The sequence below is a fragment of the Dipodomys merriami genome, unplaced genomic scaffold, assembly GCF_024711535.1.
Source record: "Dipodomys merriami isolate MVZ:Mamm:240054 unplaced genomic scaffold, mDipMer1.0.p SCAF_39, whole genome shotgun sequence".
In the NCBI taxonomy this organism is placed as follows: Eukaryota; Metazoa; Chordata; class Mammalia; order Rodentia; family Heteromyidae; genus Dipodomys; species Dipodomys merriami.
Window position 1 is genome coordinate 11819701 of NW_027205492.1, and position 21159 is coordinate 11840859.

At 44.2% G+C, this 21159-nt stretch overlaps 1 protein-coding gene across 1 annotated transcript; it reads left to right on the forward strand.

Moving 5' to 3' along the window:
* Positions 1-1062: 1062 nt before the first annotated feature.
* On the forward strand, positions 1063-15600 carry Spo11 (SPO11 initiator of meiotic double strand breaks). The gene is made up of 12 exons (XM_069990141.1): positions 1063-1193; positions 4874-4987; positions 6562-6650; positions 7079-7145; positions 7366-7474; positions 7822-7908; positions 8940-8976; positions 9294-9403; positions 11665-11764; positions 12055-12092; positions 12814-12890; positions 15431-15600. Exons 1-12 carry the CDS (start codon positions 1063-1065, stop codon positions 15561-15563), a joined length of 1092 nt encoding a protein of 363 aa, XP_069846242.1. The 3' UTR covers positions 15564-15600.
* The last annotated feature ends 5559 nt before the right edge of the window (positions 15601-21159 follow it).

Here is a 21159-nt window from a genome sequence, read left to right on the forward strand (position 1 = left end):
ATACCCACAAGACAGTCTATTGGAAATGAACTTTAAAACTTTGGGGTGGGGGGAGGGAGGGAGGTGAGGGCGGGAAGGGACAGTGGGAAAATAACAAGGGAGGGGGTAACAATGCTCAACAAGAAATGTACTCATTACCCCACTCATGTAACTGAAACTGCTCCTTACAGCATCTTTACAATAAAATAACATTTAAAAAATTAAAGTCCTCACTGTTTATCTGAATCTTTACAATAAAATAACATTAAAAAAATTAAAGTCCTCATTGTTTATCTGAAACTGGAAGTCAATTTGGGTGACCTCCATCTTAACTGGCTAGGAGGGAGGGGGATGGCGTGGTGAAGCTGGGATTTCAGCCCAGGCCTGACTGCCTGGTGTGGCCTGCAGGCTAGGGTGAGCAGGTGGAGGGAATCAGAAGGCATAGGCATTCAGAAGAGCTGGGATTCTGTCACCCCAATCACAGGGAAATCGGTGTTTGGGGCTTGCGGCTAGTGGGGTGGAGATGGCTCTGACCACCTGACCCCGCGCTTCCATACTTGTGGCAAGTCCTCTACCTCGGACCCGCATCCCTGCTTCCCTGGTTATTTGCTCTAAGGAAAACCGTGGGTATTAATCTCGAAGTAGTAACAGGTTCGAGGTCATCTCAGCTCAGCTCTGTGGGACCCAAGGTCTGGCCTTCCAGACAGGGCTCGCTGGAGAGCCTTGCGCCTGCGCACTGCACTCGGTGCGAAGCACACCACTCACCTCTCCGCGCATGCGTCCGCACATCCACTGTGTGCTCAGTGCTATGCACACGAGTCCATACATCCCCTGTGTGCTCAGGGATACACGCATGTGCCTACACACACACACACACACACACACACACAGAGTGCACGCCAGTCTGCTGTGCGCATGCGTCCACACATCCCCTGCGCACTCAGGGCTCTGCACATGTGTTGCGTCTGCTCTGCGCATGACCGTCCCTGAATGGTGAGGTGTGCACATGCGCACTCAGAAAGCGCGGGAAAGGCGCGACGCCCGGTTGAAGGCTGTGGAGGCCGCTCGCGGCCGTTTACTCCCATGGCGTTTGCGCCCATGGGCCCCGAGGCCTCGTTCTTCGAGGTCCTGGACAGGCACAGGGCCTCTCTGTTGGCCTCCCTGAGAGCAGGCGGCAGGGAGACCCCCGTCCGGGGGCCCCGCCTGGTCTCTAGGTACTACAGCACGGCGGGGTGCCCCAGGGCGGGGTGCCCCAGGGCCCGGACAGCGCCCCACGGGAAGGCCTGCACCCCAGAGGGCCTTCCTACGGCCCCTCGCCTTTCAGCCTCCCACCCTTACTTGAAGAGCCTGCTGAAAGGCCCCACCCCATGCCCGCCTCTAGAATGTTCTGGGAGCCCCTGGGCCTAACGCTAGGGAGTTGGGGACTCAGGATGGCTTCACTTCTGGTGGTTTGTGGTTTGTTTTGTTTTGATATATGTTTTGGGGTGTTTTTTTGGGGGGGGTAATATTAGTTTGAACTCAAGACCTTTCCCTCACTAGGAGCCATGCCTCAGCCAGTATTTATCTTGTTTTGTTTCCTTTTTTTTCTGGGGGGGGGGGGGGGTCGTGGGTCTTGAACTCTGGGCCTGGACACTGTCCCTCAGCTCAAGGCAAACGCTCTACCACTTGAGCCACAGCGCCATCCGTTTTCTGGTGGTTTATTGGAGGGAGGAAAGTCTCATGGCCTTTTTTGCTTGGGCTGGCTTTGAACCAAAATCCTCAGATCTCAGCTTCCTGGGTGGCTAGGATTACAGGTGTGAGCCACCGGCACCCAGCTTCCTTAATTTTTTATTTTTATTTTTATTTTTGTCAGTCTGGGTCTGACCTCTGGGCCTGGGCACTGGCCCTCAGCTCTTCAGCTCAAGGCAAATGCTCTACCACTTGAGCCACAGCACCACTTCTGCATGTGGTGCTGAGGAATCAAACCCAGGGCCTCATGCATGCAAGGCAAGAGCTCTACCATTGATCCACTTTCCCAGCCCCCCTTAATTTTTTAAAATAACAGTTTTTAGCTTCAAAAGCTAGTACCAGGGGCTGGGAAGGTAGCTCAGCGGTAGAGTGCATGCCTTGCAAGCATGAGGCCCTGGGTTCGATTCCTCAGCACCACATAAACAGAAAAAGCCGGAAGTGGCGTTGTGGCTCCAGTGGTAGAGTGAGGGACAGCGCCCAGACCCAGAGTTCAGGCCCCATGACCGGCAAAAAAAAAAAAAAAAAAAGCTAGTACCAGGTGCCAAAGGCTCGTGCCTGTAATCCTACTTACTGGAGAAGCTGAAATTTGAGGATCATGGTTCAAAGTCAGTCCAGGCAGGAAAGTTGATGAGACTCTCATCCAATTAAACACAAAAATCCAGAAATAGAGCTGTGGCTTAAATAGTAGACTGTCAGCCTTGAATGGAAAAAGCTAAGGGAAAGTACACAGGCCCTGAGTTCAAGTCCCAGTACACACACATACACACACACACACACACACACACACACACACACAGTTCACAGGATGTTTTAGTGAGGGGAGAGAAAATAGGGAAAGGAATGTTGTAACTCTGCTTAGTAATAGTGGTTTTCTCACAGTTGCAAAGACAGCAACAGACATCTTAAGTAAATGGAGCAATTTGTTTAAAAATCAACTGGAGACTGTTATTCAAGGTAGAATTAACTACAGAAAATGTGTTTACACATTTATGTACTTATTTAAAACTTCCTCCTTTATTAGTTACTTACTTAAAATGCTTTATTACTTTGATTCCTTTATCTGTTTTTGTCTACCAAGTTTTTCATTCTAATTTCAATGTTTTTAAGCCTAGAGCAACTACTCAAAACCCCAAAAGAGCTCATGACTATAATCCTAGCTACTCAGGAGACTGAGATCTGAGGATTACAGTTTGAAGCCAGCCTTGGCAGGAAACTCAGTGGGACTTTTATCTCCAATAAACTACTCAAAAAAGCTGGAAATGGCACTGTGGTTCAAGTGGTAGAGTGAGCACTCAGACCCAGAGTTCAAGCCCCAGGCCTAGCATAAAACAAAAAAATGGGAATGTGGCTCAGTGGTAAAGTGCTTCCCTAGCATGCATGAAGTTCTAGATTCTATTCCTCAGTACCACAAACAGAAAAAGCAAGCCAGAAGTGACATGTTGCTCAAGTGATAGAGTATTAGCCTTAAGCAAAAGAAACTCACGGACAGTGCCCAGGCCCTGAGTTCAAGCCCTAGGACTGAAAAAAAAAAAAAAAAAAAAAAAAAAAAAAAAAAAGACAAATCTTTACAAAAGCATCGTTTGAGGGAGTACTCCTTTGTTACCCTGCAGAGGCATATTGATTTGCTTAGCTCTTAAATGTCCGGTCGTGGGACATGAACTCTGGGCCTGGGCGCTGTTCCTCAGCTCTTCAGCTCAAGGCTAGCACTCTACCACTTGAGCCACAGTGCCACTTCTGGCTGTTTTCTTTTGCTTATGTGGTGCTGAGGAATCGAACCCAGGGCCTCATGTGTGCAAGGCAAGCGCTCTACCACTGAGCCACCTTCCCAGCCCCAGGAAACACTAAATGTTTTAAAGTTGATTTTCTAATACCTAAGTTTTCAGTAAAAGTTCTGAAATTGCCACAGAAATGAAAACTGCTAGATTTAGTCTGGTTCCCCGATCAGACCATATGCTCATGTTCTGACAGAACAACATATTTTGAAGCTGATGGTTTGTGAAATTACCAGTCAGCTGACAGAAAACTGGGCTCAGTGTTAATGTTCTTCTGTAAAGTGTCCTCAGAATTGGCAAGACAACCACTTAGTGCAGAATCCACATTTATTCTTTCTGTGTTGATAAACTTCTTTCTATTTGAGCCACAAAATTCAAAAAGGGCCAATTCTAAAGCATGAGATCAGATGGGGTCATGTGCTACAACAGCTTCTTTTAGAATTCTTTTATATCACATTTTTTGGGAGAGAAATTCAAAGCCATATATCTTTTTCTCTTGACACTGGGGTTTGAAAGCAATGCCTTGTGCTTTCATCATTTTACATTCACTAGTATTTCACGACAATACATCTGTATTTAACTTCAGGTAAATTAAAGTAGGTATGACTAGATAAAAATGTATTTGCAAATTGTTTTAATAAGTTAATGCAAAAGAGCACAACTATTCCAAATGTTAATCTGAAAAATAAAATTGCTTTATAAGTAACCATTGTAAATACAGTTGTTTTAGGGTGCTATTGAGGTTAGGATTTAGTGGGAGAGATCATTATTCACATGGATTAAGAACAATTAATGACCCTGGTGCCAGAAATCCTACATACTCTGGAGGCTGAGATCAGAGGATCACAGTTTGGAAGCAGCTGGGCAAAAAAGTTTGTGAGACTCTTATCTCCAATTAGCCACCAAAAAGCTAGAAGTGGAGACATGGCTGTAGTGGTAGAGTGCCAGCCTTGAGCACAAAAGGTAAAGAGCAGTAGACAGGTTGAGTTCAAGCCCCAGGACACACACACAGGTTGAGTTCAAGCCCCAGGACACACACACACACACACACACACACACACACACACACACACACACACACACACACACACACACACACACACACACACACACACACACACACACACACACACACACACACACACACACACACACACACACCCTAAGGAGAAGGTTTGGTTGTGCATAGTTATAATCCTAGCACCCCAGAGGCTGAAGCTGGACAATCTTGAGTTCTAAGCCAGCCTGGGCTACAGGGAGAGTCTCTATCTCAAAAAAAATAAAAAGAGAGAGAGAGAAAAAAAAGCAATTTTAGTATTGACCTGGGGAAACATTTTATGTTGCAAAGCCTAGTTCGTCATTAAAATCAAATCTTGGTTTGTTTATTGTTTCAGTTCTGAGGTTCTTGAATCTATAGAAAATACCATTCAAGATGTAATCACAAGCCTGGCCAGAAACGAAGCACCTGCCTTCACAATAGAGAACAGATCCACCTGGGAGAATATAAAGTGGGCATTTTGCTGCTTTGTTTTTACCTGCATTGTCAGCATCAATCAATGTGTTTGAGTTAGAGGTCAAGTCTGATTTTGTACTTTTTATGGACTTTGACATGCTAAAAAAAAGTGGAGGAAGATTAAAAAGAATGTACCAGCTGGGCACCAGTGGCTCAAGCCTGTCATCTTAGCCATTCAGGAGGCTGAGATCTGAGGATCACGGTTCAAAGCCAGCTCGGGCAGGAAAGTCCGAGAGACTCTTATCTCCAATAAACTACCAGAAAACTGGAAGTGGCGCAAGTGGTACAGCGCTTGCCTTGAGCTGAAGAGCTGAGGGACAGTGCCCAGGCCCAGAGTTCAAGCCCCATGACGACCTTAAAAAAAAAAGAAAGAAAGAAAGAAAGAAAGAATGTACCATATAGGAAGTTGTACTAACTAAAAGTAGGAAGGAAACAGGATAGCCGGGTGCTGCTGGCTCACATCTGTAATCCTAGCTACTTAGATGTGAGGGTCATGGTTCGAAGCCAGCCTGTGCAGGAACATTCCTGAAACTGTTGTTTTCAATAAACCACCAGAAAACTGGAAGTGGTGCTGTAGATCAAAGTAGTAGAGTGCTAGCTTTGAGTGAAAAGAGCTCAGGGACAGCGCCCAGGCCCTGAGTTCAAGCCCTACAGCCGACCAAATATATATATGGCCAATGAAAAAGTTAACAAAAAGTGGAACATTGCAAGAGGTTAGAAGCAAAAACAGGCACTGAGTTCTCCAGCACTGGGCGTGGGGGCGGGGTGGAGGGGAGGTAGGCACAGTCACCTCTGCTGCAGAAGTAAACCACTGCTCAGGGCACTGAAGGGAAAGCATCTTGAGTGGGGAGACTTCACCAGGCACTCTCCTGAACATGGGCCCCTACTTGGCCCACAGCCAAGCCCTCAAACCTAATGATACCGTTTGTTTTTCAGCCCCTTGAAAGTTGAAAAACAGCAGGGATGGCTTAGAGTTTGTAACTGTCACAGGAACAGTGAAAAGAATATTAAAGGCTCCTCAGTCACTGAGTATTGTTTTCAATATAACTAATACAAACTGGGTATTCCCGTGTTATTTTTGCATCCCTTTTGAAAGATGGATTGCATCCAACTTAAAAGCAGCTGACACCTAGTTTCTTTGCCTGGTGTCTTCTGCCACCTTCAGGAGAGGCTTGGCGGGTCCACATAATAATCTAGTATCAGTGGTTATTTCGTGGGATGTCATTTTGCTACAAATAAAGTACCTCAACATTTATCATTATTCAATTGAGTCACATTGGTAAGTGGGTACATTAATGTTTAAAATGCAATAAAGTATGAAATGCATAAATCATTCCACATGCACTGTCTTCTAATATGGTAGACACACACCAACCCCATATGCAAACATACTTAGCTTAGACACCCTATCTTAGTTACCTATGAGTTATAAAGCTAATTATGTAATTGCCAGGTGTCTCTATAAAGCTTCTGTGGGATTTACATGCCATGCAGAGGGGGATGTTGGGTGCACTGTGTGTCCAGAGGTGAAGCTGTTTTCATTTTATTCCTTTGCTTTAAACAAAACAGGTTTGAAGATTCTGTGGGTCTTCAGATGGTGTCTCATTGTACCACAAAGAAAATCAAAAGTGACTCACCAAAATCAATTCAAAAATTTGGTAAATCTTTCTTGCATCTGTAATAAAGAAGAATAAATGAATGTAGGCTTATTCTAGACTTTAGTTGTTCTGAGTTCAGTAATTTTACTTTTATAGACCAACTTAAAATAATTGTCTAGACTTTTGCCTTAGTAGTAACAATGGAAGTAGATTCCATTGTTCCATTCCTAAGTAAATATATTTCTCAAATAAATTATTATTATGATGATGATTATCATTTAGTGAGGAATTATTCTCTCTGCTTTGCTGGTCATGGAATGGTTAGATTCCTCAGGCAGTGAGTCTGTTTTTAACCCCTCTCTTCTGGGAAGATCATTTTAAAGGCATTATGGACAGTAATTGGGGATTTTTTAACTAAAAAATTTTAAGGGCAATATCTTTTGAATTATTAGGGGAAATTAAAATGAATTTTTTGCTTTATTTTCCAGCTCTAATTCTTAAAATATTGTCCATGATTTATAAATTAGTGCAGAGCAACACTTACGCAACCAAAAGGTAAATATATTGTTCTGGAAATCCACCTTTAAATGCAGCATGAGATTTATTTGGATTGGTTTTCATTGTCTGTTTTGGAAAAAGTCATGTAAGATTAGATATGGGGCAGTAAATTACTTTCCATATAGGTTGCATTTTATGGGGTTGATACTTTCTTCAAATGCCACTGTGATACTTGTCCTATTTAATTAATTAAAACACATATTTTAAATCTCCATAGAGACATATACTACACTGACAGCCAACTCTTTGGTAACCAGGCGGCTGTGGACAACATCATAGATGACATCTCATGTATGTTAAAGGTGCCGAGGAGGAGTCTGCACATCGTAAGTCGTACTTCAAGCAAAACATTTCTCTAAAACAAAATGTGAATTAAAACTGGGATAAACAAATGAAAGCAGTTTTTGCCTTTTTATGTGAAAGTGGCATTTTCACACTATATCTTTTCTCATAAACTTAAATAATCTGTTGCCACTTTAGCCTTGGATAAATGGATCCAAACAGGTGGATTAACAAATATTCAATATTTCAAAGTATGGAATTAGTTTCTCCGGCATCTCTAAATTCCAGTCTGAGCTAAAATGAAAGTGACTCCGCAGGTGGGTATGAGCAGGGTATTTAGCAGCACAAACTTAGAGGGGAAAGCTCTCAGTAATTCTCCTACTTCTTCCAGCTATCCACATCCAAAGGGCTAATTGCTGGCAATTTAAGATACCTGGAGGAAGATGGCACCAGGGTGAACTGTACCTGCGGTGCCACGGTGAGTGGCTTTCCCATCTCACACCTCAGCCCCCAACTGCCCCTCCCATTAGAAATGCACTTTATTTGTTTGTAATGTAACTTGGACCTTAAGATTTTAAAATATAAATGGATGAGTAGGCAATCATCTACAGGGTTATGTATCAATCACATCATTTAAAAATATGCCAGCAGTCATCTTAAAATAAGAAGACACATTCCCTTTGAAAATGGATTGCTTCTTTCAGGCAGATTGCCTGTGGCATGACTGTTTCAGAAGAGTTGCTGTGTCATCTCCATAAAAATGCCAGGTTCTGGGGCTGGGAAGGTGGCTCAGTGGTAGAGCGCTTGCCTGGCATGCATGAGGCCCTGGGTTCGATTCCTCAGCACCACATAAGCAAAAAGAAAAAAGCCAGAAGTGGCGCTATGGCTCAAGTGGTAGAGTGCTAGCCTTGAGCTGAAGAGCTGAGGGACAGCGCCCAGGCCCAGAGTTCAGGCCCCACAACTAGACCCCCCCCCCCAAAAAAAATATGCCAGGTTCTGAAACTAACACATTTCACCAAATCTCTGGCTGGGCTCTGATGCTTAGAGAGCCGGCAGGCAGCACTAATCACTGAGCTCGCAGAGAAGATGGGGTGGGGAAAGGGACCTCTGTGAGATCTTGCATCGCCATGCTCACTGCCCTTCTACAGTTTTGCTGCTTAAGCCACATACCTATAAAGCCTCCAGAAATGCTGTAAGCTGGTGTGTGTGTGTGTGTGTGTGAGAGAGAGAGAGAGAGAGAGAGAGAGAGAGAGAGAGAGAGAGAGAGAGAGAGAGAGAGAGAGAGAGAGAGAGAGAAAGAGAGAGAGAGAGAAAGAAAGAAAGAGAGAGAGAGAGAGAGAGAGAGAGAGAGAGAGAGAGAGAGAGAGAGAGAGAAGCGGGGGATATGAGGGGTGGATCTAGTTCCTGCTGCTGGCACGGACAAATGAAAACAGAACTTTGTAATAAATTTTAACAACGGAGTTTATACTTTTGTCTTGGAAATCAAAATTGTCTGTTTTTTTAACTTAGGCCACTGCTGTGCCATCTAATATCCAAGGAATTCGGAGTATCCTTTAAGTAGGAAAACTATGTAAACTTGTGGAATGTTCCTCTGTTCCTTTGACAAAGCAGGCCTTCCTAACATGTAAGAGACAAGTTACACCCCAGGGTCATCAAGAGGAACACATGGGGCCTTCTTCAGACCTCTCAGGAGCTCACCATAAGGCAGAAGAGAGATAGCTAAGTAGATATGTTTATATATTTGAAGTTAAAAGTGAAAATATTTCCTTTATAGCTGCTTTTGGGCCTATGTATCCAGCACTGGTGTTATTGGATAGGAGACTGAAATACTCTGCCTTCAGTGTTTCAGCCTTAGCTTGTCAGATCTAATTACGGATGCAAAGTTTCTGTTAATTGTAGAAAAAGATGCAACATTTCAACGGCTCCTCGATGACAACTTTTGCAGTAAACTGTCTCCATGCATCATGGTCACGGTAGAGTATCTACCTCCCTTTGTGTCCACGACTAACACACCATTGAGCTGTTTATGACATCACCTCTGGGCCTGGGGCAACAGTCTGGTTCTGGTATGAAGCATTGCTTGTGTCGAAGAACAGGAATGTCTAGGGTGTTAGCAAACCTTCTCAACCTGACTATGATGGAAGACAAGCCCTCATCAGTCGATTAATTGATTTTTGTCAGTCATGGGCTTGAACTCAGGGCCTGGGGGTTGAGCTTTTTGCTCAAGACTAGCACTCTACCACTTTGAGCCACAGCGCTACTTCTAGTTTTCAGGTGATTAATTAGAAATAAGAGTTTCACAGACTTTCCTGCTGGGGCTGGCTTTGACCCACAATCCTCAGATCTCAACCTTCTGAGTAACTAGGATTATGGGCATGAGCCACCAGCACCTAGCTCCTGATTTTATTTTTATTTTTCATGCCAGACATAGGGGTTGAACTCAGCACCTGGGTGCTGTTCCTGAGCTTTATTGCTCAAAGCTAGCACTCTACAACTTGAGCCACAACTCCACTTCTGCCTTTTTGGTGGTTAAGTAAAGATAATAAGACTCCCACCAACCTTCCTGCCTTGAATCTAGCCGGGAATCATGATCCTCAGATCTCAGCCTCCTGAGTAGCTAGGATTACAGGTGTGAGCCACTGAGACCTGGCCTGGGACCTGATTTTTAAGTTCCTGTGATTTTCTGATAGTGGGGGACTTTCCCTGGGCCTGTGGTGTCTCCCTCACACCACCCCCACAGTACTATTGGTGTTAACCCTGGGGCTTCTCCCTGTTCTTCCTCCACAGGTAACGTCATTAACTCATCAGAGGAGCTTGCCTTTAAAAACATAAATGTGCAAAAAACGAGCAAAGAACATGAAAGCGTATGTGGACTCATGTGGCCAGGAGGACTGGAATTGTTGCATCGCTTGGCAAAGGCTGTGTCCCAGCTGGCCCACCTGCTGCAACCCTGCAGACTGCACATGAGGAACCGTTACTGCTCACAGTGCTGCAGGCTGTGAGCCCCAACCAAGGCGCTGCAGGTTCTGTGTCTGCTGGGGGGGCCGTTTGTTGGCTCCTTAGACTGTCCCCTTCTCGTTGAGCCCGAGCCCCCTGCAGGGCTTCAGGATGAGATGGGAGAAGCCCATAAAGCTGGGCTATCCTTGAACCTTCTGCCAGAGGAGGGGAAAAGGAAGGGGAGAGGGGAGGGGAGGGGGAGGGGAGGGGAGAGAGCTTAGGGTGTGCTGGCCGCTACAGAGCCAGAGTGTGGCCAGGCTCCACTCTTTCATGCTCTTTGCTCAGCCTTTTGCTTTGATACAATTGTGCTAAAGCCTAGTTCTTTGAAGAAGCAAAGCTCTCTACTTAAAATTCCACGGGTTTATGAGATTAACAGGAAATATGGCATTGTGGGAGCAGCCAGGAGAGCAGTCTGGAGAGGAAGCAGGTGTTGGGTGACCCCATGAGGCTGTGGAAGGCCTGGCCAAATTCCCAGGTACACCTGACCTCTGCAGAAATAGCAGGTGCTCATGGTGGCTTTTGAGCTGTCCAGGAGAGAAAGTGAGTAGGATTAGCAAGGGCCTGCGGGAGGGGCGGGCACTCTCTCCCACAAGCACGGAGGGGGATATAGTTCAGGGAAAGGACAGAATTGGGAATGCTTCATAAGGATTTGGAGGACCTGATGTGAGAAGCAAGTCAACATGGCCCTATGTGTTGCACCATACAGCTGTCCCTGCTGATCGCCATGGGGCTGCACACAGCTCTTACCGGGAGGAAGTTCTGAGTGTGATCTTATCCATGTGATCCCAGTGGTCAGCAGGAACTCCTAGTCCCAAGAGTCAAAAGGGAAATGCAGACTGAGAGCCCAGAAGCAGAGGCTGGGGTTGGGTCCTTGAAATGGACGGTGGCTCTGTGGTTGGGTCCTGTGGCAGGCTGTAGCCAGCATTGACTGCTTTCACCCCCTGACTAACCAGGGTGGCAGAACTATTACAGACAAGAGCTGCCACCTGGGATAGCCCTGGGCCTTTGAATCCCACCCACTACTAACACAGAGGTCTGCCTCATAGTTGCATTTGAATGCAGAGAAGACATAGGGGTGGTCATAAAGAACCCACATTTTTAAAGGGAGAGGTCACACGCTGCCCCTCAGCCCTTGTCTGAGGACATGTGCACACAGCCAGGGGCAGAGCTGTTGTGGTACCCTTCCTCTTAGTTTTGGTTACGGTATTTCCACACATGGTTCCTCTGTTGTTTGTAGGGCAAAGGCGTCCCTGATCTGAACACGAGACTCTTAGTGAAGAAGCTGTGGGACACGTTTCACATGCCTATGCTCACGCTGGTGGACGCTGACCCTCACGGTAATGCAGCCCTGGACCACCCACAGCAACACTCAGAACCAAACCTATTTCTGCCTGGGGCTTCTGCTCTGAGAATACATTCATACAATATTGTTAGAGCATATTATTCAACTCCAAGGCTGATTATCTAAGACAATTTATGGTTGCGTTCACCATATTAACTGAGAGCCATACGGTTTGCCACTGGTAACGTCAATACAAAATAAAGATCATAGTTGCTAAAGTTTGAAGGGGCAAATGATCTAATCTGTAGTACATGAGCTCATTCTAAAGTAAACCTTTTTTAACAGGCATAGAAATAATGTGCATCTATAAATATGGATCTATGGTAAGTATAAAAAGTAGTTTTTTTTCCATTACTTAGATATTTTACATTCATTGATGGCTTTTCCATTCTCTTATCACTCTCTAATAAGCCAAATACCCTCCCACCCCAAATCCTCAGGGATCCAATGGCCTCTGTGTCAGTCTGTGCTTCAAAGTGGCTCTGAAGCCAGCTCCAAGCGTCACCAGTGTGACTAGACAGTAGAGACCCACTCCCAGTTAGTCACATTGTCACGCTGCCTCTTCCACACTCCTGCAGCCACTGCAGGCCCATGATCTTCCCCACCAAAATATGCTCTGAATATTTCAGGTAGGCTTGAATTGTGACCTTGCCTTTTCTCCCACCTTAAAGAAGGGTAAATACCACTGAATTCTGCTCGCTAAACTGTGCAGTGCCCACGGCAGTGGCTCTCAGGCCAGTGGCTTTGGCATCCCTTGAAAACTTGCCAGGACTGCAAATATCTGTTCCTACCCGACCTGCTGAATTGGAGTCTCCATGTGACTCTGAGGCCTGGCCACATTGGCAGATAGTGAAAGGATGTAAGGTACGGTGACCATACCTTGCCAGCAGTGACCAGAGCAGTCATTTGCTGTTTTGCTTCAGAGGAAATGAATACAGTCTAACACTTAGTCCTCCTTAATAGAATTTGGTTGCAAAAACAGGTATGTTGGATGTTCTACATGTTAAGTAACCTCACCTAATGCGCATCTGCTCTTTATTTCAGTCCATGTCCTTCGAAGCCCACAATCTCACAGTGCCCGCTATTAGATGGCTTGGTCTCCTCCCTTCTGATATTAAAAGGTCAGATGGGGTAGCAGAACCGGGGCATTTGAAATGGATTCACTGGGGTTCTGAACAATAAGCCGATCAGCACTGCAAAGAGCAGCACATAATTTTTTTATGGATATTGTCCACTATGAATCAGGATCATATAACTATGTGTTAATTCACTAGAGCTTCTATTTCTACCATTAAAATACTTTCAATGAGTTTGGTTAGTTTTGCATTCAGCAAGCTATAAAGTGTTTTTTCTAATTCTGGTGGGTAAAACATTTTGTTCATTTTTTATACCTAAAATATAATATATAGATTGTAAGTAATCAAGAGAACACTATAGGATTCAATTTGACCACACATTTAAACTTTTAACTTCATAAAAATCACATTTTACAATTGATAAAGTTTGAAAAGGCAAAGTATGGCAAATCGAATATCTCTTCTCATTATGGGAAACATATCCATAGGTAGCAACAAGAAAATCAATGAGAGCTGAGCTACTTTGCTCTCCCACATCATTTCCTGTTTTCACAAAGGTATGATCTCACCCACCCGGTACTTTCTCATCTGCTTTGTACCACATGACACCGTGTGGTTACTCTTTCATTCCTTTCTGTGTCATTTCACCTTGATATCTCCTATGGCTGAGTACCAACTGGACTGACCACTGACGCATCTGTGTGTTTAGCTGCTCATCCCCACCAGAGTCTTAGTCTAAGAACTGTGGGGACAGTATCCACGTTTGCTTCTGAAGAGATGAGAGTAATGCAGTCTCTGCTCTGCTAATGTGAAATGTAAAACAGTTTCTTGTTGTTTTGATTTGCCACTGAGATTTCTTTCATCAGTGTGTGATCCCCAGTTTTGGGTGCTAACTTCCTAAAGCAGGTATGTGAACAGTCACAAAATGAGAGTCCCCGAGATGGGTCCTTAGATTTAGAGTTTTTACCTCCAGTGAATTAAGGTTTTATCCAATGCAGTAAGTGTGTCATGGTGGTGACGTGCTTTTGTGCAGACCATTTCTAACACACATTCAGGACAAGGGGTTTGATCAGTGTCAAGGTAGAAGATCTGGAGAAATAGCTGTGTTACTACATTCCAGCAGCACCCTCAGAAGCACCCGAAGAAACATGCCACTAGCCAGGCGTTGGTGGCACATGCCTTAATCCTAGCTATTCAAAAGGCTGAGATCTGAGGATCAAGGTTCAAAGCCAGCCCGGGCAGGAAACTCCATGAGACTCTTCTCAATAAACCACCAGAAAACCGGAAGTAGTGCTGTGGCTCAAGTGGTAGAGTATTTGCCTTGAGCTGAAGAGCTGAAGGACAGCGCCCAGGCCCAGAGTTCAAGCCCCACAACTGACCAAAAAAAAAAAAAAAAGCCACCCAGGGACACACTGACAGCCACACAAACATGTTCCAGAGCTGCTGCCCCTCCCCTTCAGCCATACTGTCCTCCAGCCCATCACAAGGACATTGAAAAAGGCCAGAAATATAGGATGTGTGACATCAAAGAGGGATGACATCACAAATCCCAGATCTTTCCTGGTCTGTGTGTGTGTGTGTGTGTGTGTGTGTGTGTGTGTGTGTGTGTGTGTGTGTGTGTGTGTGTGTGTGTGTGTGTGTGTGTGTGTGTGTGTTGCTCAAGGCTAGTACTCTATCACTTGAGCCATAGCTCACTTCTGGCTTTTTTTTTTGGGGGGGGGGGGGGCGCTAGTTTATTGGAGTCTCACAGACGTTCCTGCCCAGGCTGGCTTGAAACCACAATCCTCAGATCTTAGTCTCTTTAATAGCTAGGATTACAACACCCAGCTTCATGTTCTATTTTTAAAGCACAAACCAAGATAAAACTACATTCCCTTTTGTCTACTTTAAAACTCGCTAGGTGTCTGTGACTGTGTGGGGTGCTTGCGAGGAAGAGAACAGACCAGTATCTACCTCCCAAATCCTCCATGAATGATAGATGTTTAGTCTGGGAGAGGAAGCTAACATCCCTCAGAGAATCTCAGCTGCTGGCCATGTGCCCTGGAGCTCATGGCCCCAGGAGCAGGAAGTTCACAGGGCCTCACTCAGGCCTCACTCATGTACTGGTGTCAAGATACTTGATGCCAGTGCTGTGGGTATTTGTTCAGTAACCAGTGTCTGTCTGCCTGTCACCATCCCATGAGTCTAACAAGAAGGAAATTTAAAAAATCAAATCTATTTACTATGGAAACACAAACCTTCACTATAAACCTGAACACTTGCTGGTATGGGAGATCCCAAATGGTGGATTTCAGAGGAAGATCAGTGCTGATTATCTTCTATGTTTTTTTTTTCCTGAGCTTCCTGATATGACATATATATGTGTTTTAGAAACACCTTGATGGGTTAGCAGCATGGCTCAGGTGGTAGAGTACCAGTCAATGAGCAAAAGCCTCAGATACCAAGTTTGAGTCCCAATCTTGGACCAAAAAAGGGAGGAAGGAAGGAATGAAGGAGGGAGGGAAGGAGGAAGGGAGGGAGGGAAGGGAGGGAAAGAAAGACAGACCTACCTTACTGTCACTGATTTTCCCCCCTCTGTTTTCCAGGCTAAATATACCGAAAAACAGTTTGATCCCACTGACAAAGCATGACCATATGAAACTCAACAGTATTCTGAAAAGACCTTATGTTAACTGCCAACCACTCTGGAGAAAAGAAGTAACTGATGTTTTGCTTTAAAATCAAGTACTGGGTGTTCAGTTGTCTTTTACTTTACTAGTGGCTATTCATGTAATATTTCAACAGTATTCTTGAAATTTTGTATAAGAATGTATGTTAGTGTGGTTTTGTAGTAAATAATTGTTGAAATTGAGTGCTGATAGATGAGTTGAGCTGGATGGAGCTGTCTAGCATACCTACCCTTTGTCAGTGTCAGCATCCTAGTTTATGGGATTAAAAGGAAGAAGAAAACAACCATAAAACTACCAGACCATTCCTGGTTATTCAAGGCATCATAGTAAGTATGATATGTTTACCTGATGATATGTTTTACCGACATTAGTTCTAGAATATTCTGGCTGGCTCTAATGACTATTGCCTTGTGGTTCTTCACTATGACTAATTTGATGAATTGACCACACTGTAGCAGAGAGCTCTGGTCTGTCTGACTCTGTTTTATGTTACTGGCAGATGGAAATGATGGCAGAGTTGAACATGAAGGCAGAAATCCAAGCTTTGACCTTCCTGTCATCAGATTATCTTTCCAGAGTATACTTGCCCAACAAACTGAAATTTGGAGGATGGCTATAAGTGAGCACTGGAAGAATTTGCCACTGCTGGCAGATTTCATCTGTCTGCTTTAATTGGTAAAGACACTGTAGAGAGAATATAACATCCTAATTTTGTAAACAAAATAATTTCTATTAATTATGTTTTGCTAAACCAAGTGGTCTATTAGAATGCTCTAATATGTTCTCTAAGAGTTTTAATTTTACCCTCTGCAGAGACTGAATTTTATTTTGTTCTAGATTAAGCTAAAATATATTTGATGTTGACTTTTCAATTTTGTTTGGAAAAAATATTTGGCATCATACAAGACGATGAAATGTTTTCTCTACTTTCTATGGTACAACGTATATCAGGTATAAGTATCTTCTTAGTAGCAAAAGACTAATAATCTGAATTTGCGTAGGTACAGGGGAATTGGGTGCTCAGGTCTCACCTGCATTGTGTGGCTTGTACAGGGCCAGCCCTGCCCACCATTTCATTGAAAGACTAGTGAAATCCAGTAGGAACAGACATAGGAGGTAGCCGAGCCTTTAGTGTATGGTTTACTTTGTTTTGAGCATCCTTTTTTATCGGTGATACTGAAATTTTTCTCCAGAGTGACAGGCATTATTTCCCACATTCAAGCCTTTCTCTAGTGTCTAGGTCTAGAGAAGTCAGGGCATCTTAATGTTGACACTTACTGCCTGCTTGCCATCCCAGATCACAGAGTGGTCTTCTCAGGGTGAGCCTCATCCGTGCCATGCCAACGTGCTCACCTCTGCAAGCCTCCAAACTTGGGGGGTTCACCTTAGAGAAGGCATCATTTGTGGTAGTAGGAGACTGAATTTGCACTTTTACCTAGGGGGAGGTGAGTACAGAGGTCTCAAGTTCTCAAGTTTTAATAAGACATTGCTTCCTCCTGTAAATCTATTTTAGTTTTGCTAGAGTGAGTTTTATGACTTTATCCTGAATCTCAGGAATTTTTCATCTTAAGCAGGACTAGGAGCATGTGGAAGTATGGCACTGTTGAGTTGGTTTATGAGGATTCACAGTAACTAAATACCATTTGTGGAAATTTTACATAAGCTTGTCACCACTTCCACATCTCATTTCATTCTCCAAGAACCTTGTGACCGCTCATAGTCTGCTGGTGGCAGCACTAATGTCCAAAGCCACAATAATCCCCTGCCTTAAGAACAGGGGCCGCTCATGATACCCAGGTCTAAGCTGGGCACTGTTGGCTCACGCCTGTAATCCTAGCCACTCAAGGGACTGAGATCTGAAGCTCAGGGTTCAAAGCCAGCCTGGGCAAGAAAGTCCATGAAACTCTTATCCACTAAAGGACCAAAAAAAAAAAGCCAAAAATGGAGTTGTGGCTCAGTGGTAGAGTACTAGCCTTGAGCACAAAAGCTCAGGGACAGCACACAGGTCCAGAGTTTAAACCTCAGGACCAGAAAAAAAAAAAAAAAAGGTCCAGTGCAAAATGTAGGTGGGAGGGGCTTGCTAGGCAGTTCTGACTTCCAGGACAGCAGCATCAAAGAAGCAAGCCCCGCCTCCCGGGCCCGCAGTCCTGGTGACTGCCCAGAACACACCACCTGGCCAGGGTAACATGAAGCAACACAGCAATAAAGTGCTTAATTAGACTCACAGAGCAGACATTTTTTCTTTTCTTTTCTTTTCTTTTCTTTTCCTTTCTTTCTTTCTTTCTTTCTTTCTTTCTTTCTTTCTTTCTTTCTTTCTCTTTCTTTCCTTTCTTTCTTTCTCTTTCTCTCTCTTTCTCTCTCTCTTTCTCTCTCTCTCTTTCTCTCTCTTCCTCTCTTTCTCTTTCTCTCTTTCTTTCTCTCTTTCTTTCTCTCTTTCTTTCTCTCTTTCTTTCTTTCTTTCCCAATCCTGGGGCTTGAACTTGAATCCTGGGGCCTAGGCATTGTCCCCGAGCTTCTTTTGCTCAAGGCTAGCACTCTACCACTTGAGCCACAGCGCCACTTGTGGCTTTTTCTGTTTCTGTAGTACTAAGGAATTGTACTCAGGGCTTCATGCTTCCTAGGCAAGCACTCCACCACTAAGCCACCTTCCCAACCCAGAGCAGACATTTTTCTAGGCACTTTGCAAACAATTATTCATTCCACCTTCACATCCCCTTGAGCCTAGAAACTTTCACTGTGATCACCACTTCATACATGAGAAAATAAAGGCCTAGAGAAGTTAAATAACTTCTCTGAGGTCATATAGCCACTAAGCAAGGGATCCAGGGCCCACTGCCCATGTGTGGCCTGGGTACACTGTGCTGGGGGAGGGGGGATGAGGGGGACTGTGCTTCTCCACCCCCTCCCCTACACCACCTCTGTGGAGGTAACACTCCTGGCATGAGACTCTTCTGGAACACACTGACACCACATAATTTGGGAACTCTGCAAATGCTGTTTGACTTCCTTGTGACACCTTCAAAAATTCTAAGAACAATTTTGGAAATCACAAACGTTTTTCTTTAAATTTATACTGCACTTAATCCCTTAACATATAATAATATCTCTGAATTTTGACGATTTTGGAAAAAAATTTATGAACCCATAAAACACCTGGGTTAGAATATACTGTCAAAATTAGGAGAAAATGGGAAAATTTACAATTGTCATTAAAATTTGGAAATAAATTTGAAAATGGCTCGTGGATAACACTAAGTTTATAGTTAAGTCATCTCAACTTTATGCTTAGTAATTTTCAATTATTTGGGAAATGAAAATAGGAACAAGCCAAACTATAGTTTGACTTTACTGCCTGTGTTTATTGGATGAAGATGGGAAAATAGTGCTGGTAGCTATTTGGAACCATATAGAATTCGAATTCATAAGACTGTCTTCCAAAAAGGATTACTGGAAAATAGAAAGCTAGTTAAACTGGCATCTGTCAACCTACATCCTCTCCACTGTCATCCCTCGGGTCTATTTTGAATATTCCCACAACTTGAATCTTGGAAGAACATTGGATCTGTTCATGGTTAGGATGAACAGTATAACAAAAAGATGTCCAGAGACTCTTGTTTTTTCCTGAGAGGCTCATAATGACACGCGTAAAAGCTGCCCATAATATCCCGATTTCTGGGAAATATAACTGTCATCCTTGGTGATGCTAAGTGATTTCAGAAGTGTGATTTCACAAAAACCAGACAAACAAACAACATAGTACACTTGGTACAAAAGTGTGCCAACCCTTCCAATCCTTTAGGTTCTACCTCCCCCCCCCCACAGTTCACTGTTTGAATAGGTGTCTACTCCATTCTACTGTCTGCTGAAAGAACAGAACTATGCTGTGGGTATGTTCACATTAAAAGATTTTCAGCTGGGCGCCGGTGGCTCACATCTGTAATCCTAGCTACTCAGGAGGCTGAGATCTGAGGATCATGGTTCAAAACCAGCCTGGGTAGGTAAGTCCATGAGACTCTCATCTCCAATAAACCACCAGAAAACCAGAAGTGGTGCTGTGGCTCAAGTGGTAGAGCACGCCTTGAGCTGAAGAGCTGAGGGACAGGGCCCAGCCCCAGAGTTCAAGCCCCATGACTGACAAAAAGAAAAAAAAAAGATTTTCAATGGAGACCTGCGAATGTGGCTGGGTGGTAGAGTGATTACTTGGCATGCATGAAGCCCTGGGTTTGATTCCTCAGTAACACATATACACAAAAAAGCTAGAACTGTAGCAGTGGCTCAAAGTTGAAGAGTGCTAACCTTGAGCAAAAGAAGCTCAGGGACAGTGCCTAGGCTAAGTTCAAGCCCTAGGACTGGCAAAAACAAAAAAAACATCTTCAGTGTAATGTCTTTGTAGTAAAATATTGACCAACCTTTCTATTGTTAAATAGATGTTATTCACCATTCAAAGTAAATAGCCCAATACAACTTAATACTGTAATATAAGCCAAGGGCACCCTCTGCTGGCAGCAGCAGCTCATTAATGGTTCACCAATCCACTCCTTTGGGTGGAAACTTCTTTAAAGCATTTTCAAGTCCATTTTTTTTCTTTAACTTGTATTATAAATATGCTCTCCAAGAACCACTGGAGTCACAACAATAGACATGGAAAATGAAGAATTGTCTCCCAAGGCAAAATTTGCTTCTGCAGAAGGATGCACCATCATCCAGAAATATGGCAAGCAAGCACAGAGAGCAAGCAGGCTACTCCCGATTATCCCTAGCAGCAGCCCCCTCCCCCTTTGCTCAGACTGATTGAGTTCGGGTTCACAATCTGCTCACAGTCAAGTCCACTTTTAAAGTAATGACATGGAAGAGCGTGGGCTACACCCCCACGTGTGTGCAAATGCATGCACAAAGGCTGGACAGCTGGGAGGACTTCACATGCCCCCTTCCTATTGTGGTAGGACCTGCTCCTGTCCCCCATGCCCTGGGGAAGTTGAATTCGTGTGCATATGTTGCAACTAAGCTGTTTACAAAACTTTAGGCCATGGACTGGGAAGGTAGCTCAACGGTAGAGTGCTTGCCTTGCATGCATGAGGCCCTGGGTTCGATTCCTCAGCACCACATAAGCAGGGGAAAAAAAGCTGGAAGTGACACTGTAGCTCAAGTGGTAGATTGCTAGCCTTGAGCTGAAGAGCTGAGGGACAGCACCCAGGTTCAGAGTTCAGGACCCACGACTGGACCCCCCCCCCAAAAAAAAAAACCAAAAAACAAACAAAAAAAACTTTAGGCCAGCCTATTAGAACTTTTAAATTAAACCTTCCTAAACATATATCATTTCAAATGAAAAGTAATAGGTACTCAAATTGTCAGCATACTCACTGTCCATCCACTTAGTAATAACTACAGAAAATTGTAGTCATTCATAGCCATTCACCTGTGTAATGATGCTGGAAAGCCACAGCCAAAGCTCAATTTCAGTTCTTTTTTTTTCTTTTCTTTATTTTGTCGGTCATGGGGCTTGAACTCTGTTCCTTAGCTCTTCAGCTCAAGGCTAGCGCTTTGCCACTTGAGCCACAGCGCTACTTCTGGTTTTCTGGTGTTTAATTGGAGATAAGAGTCTCACGGACTTTCCTGCCCAGGCTGGCTATGAACCGTGATCCTCA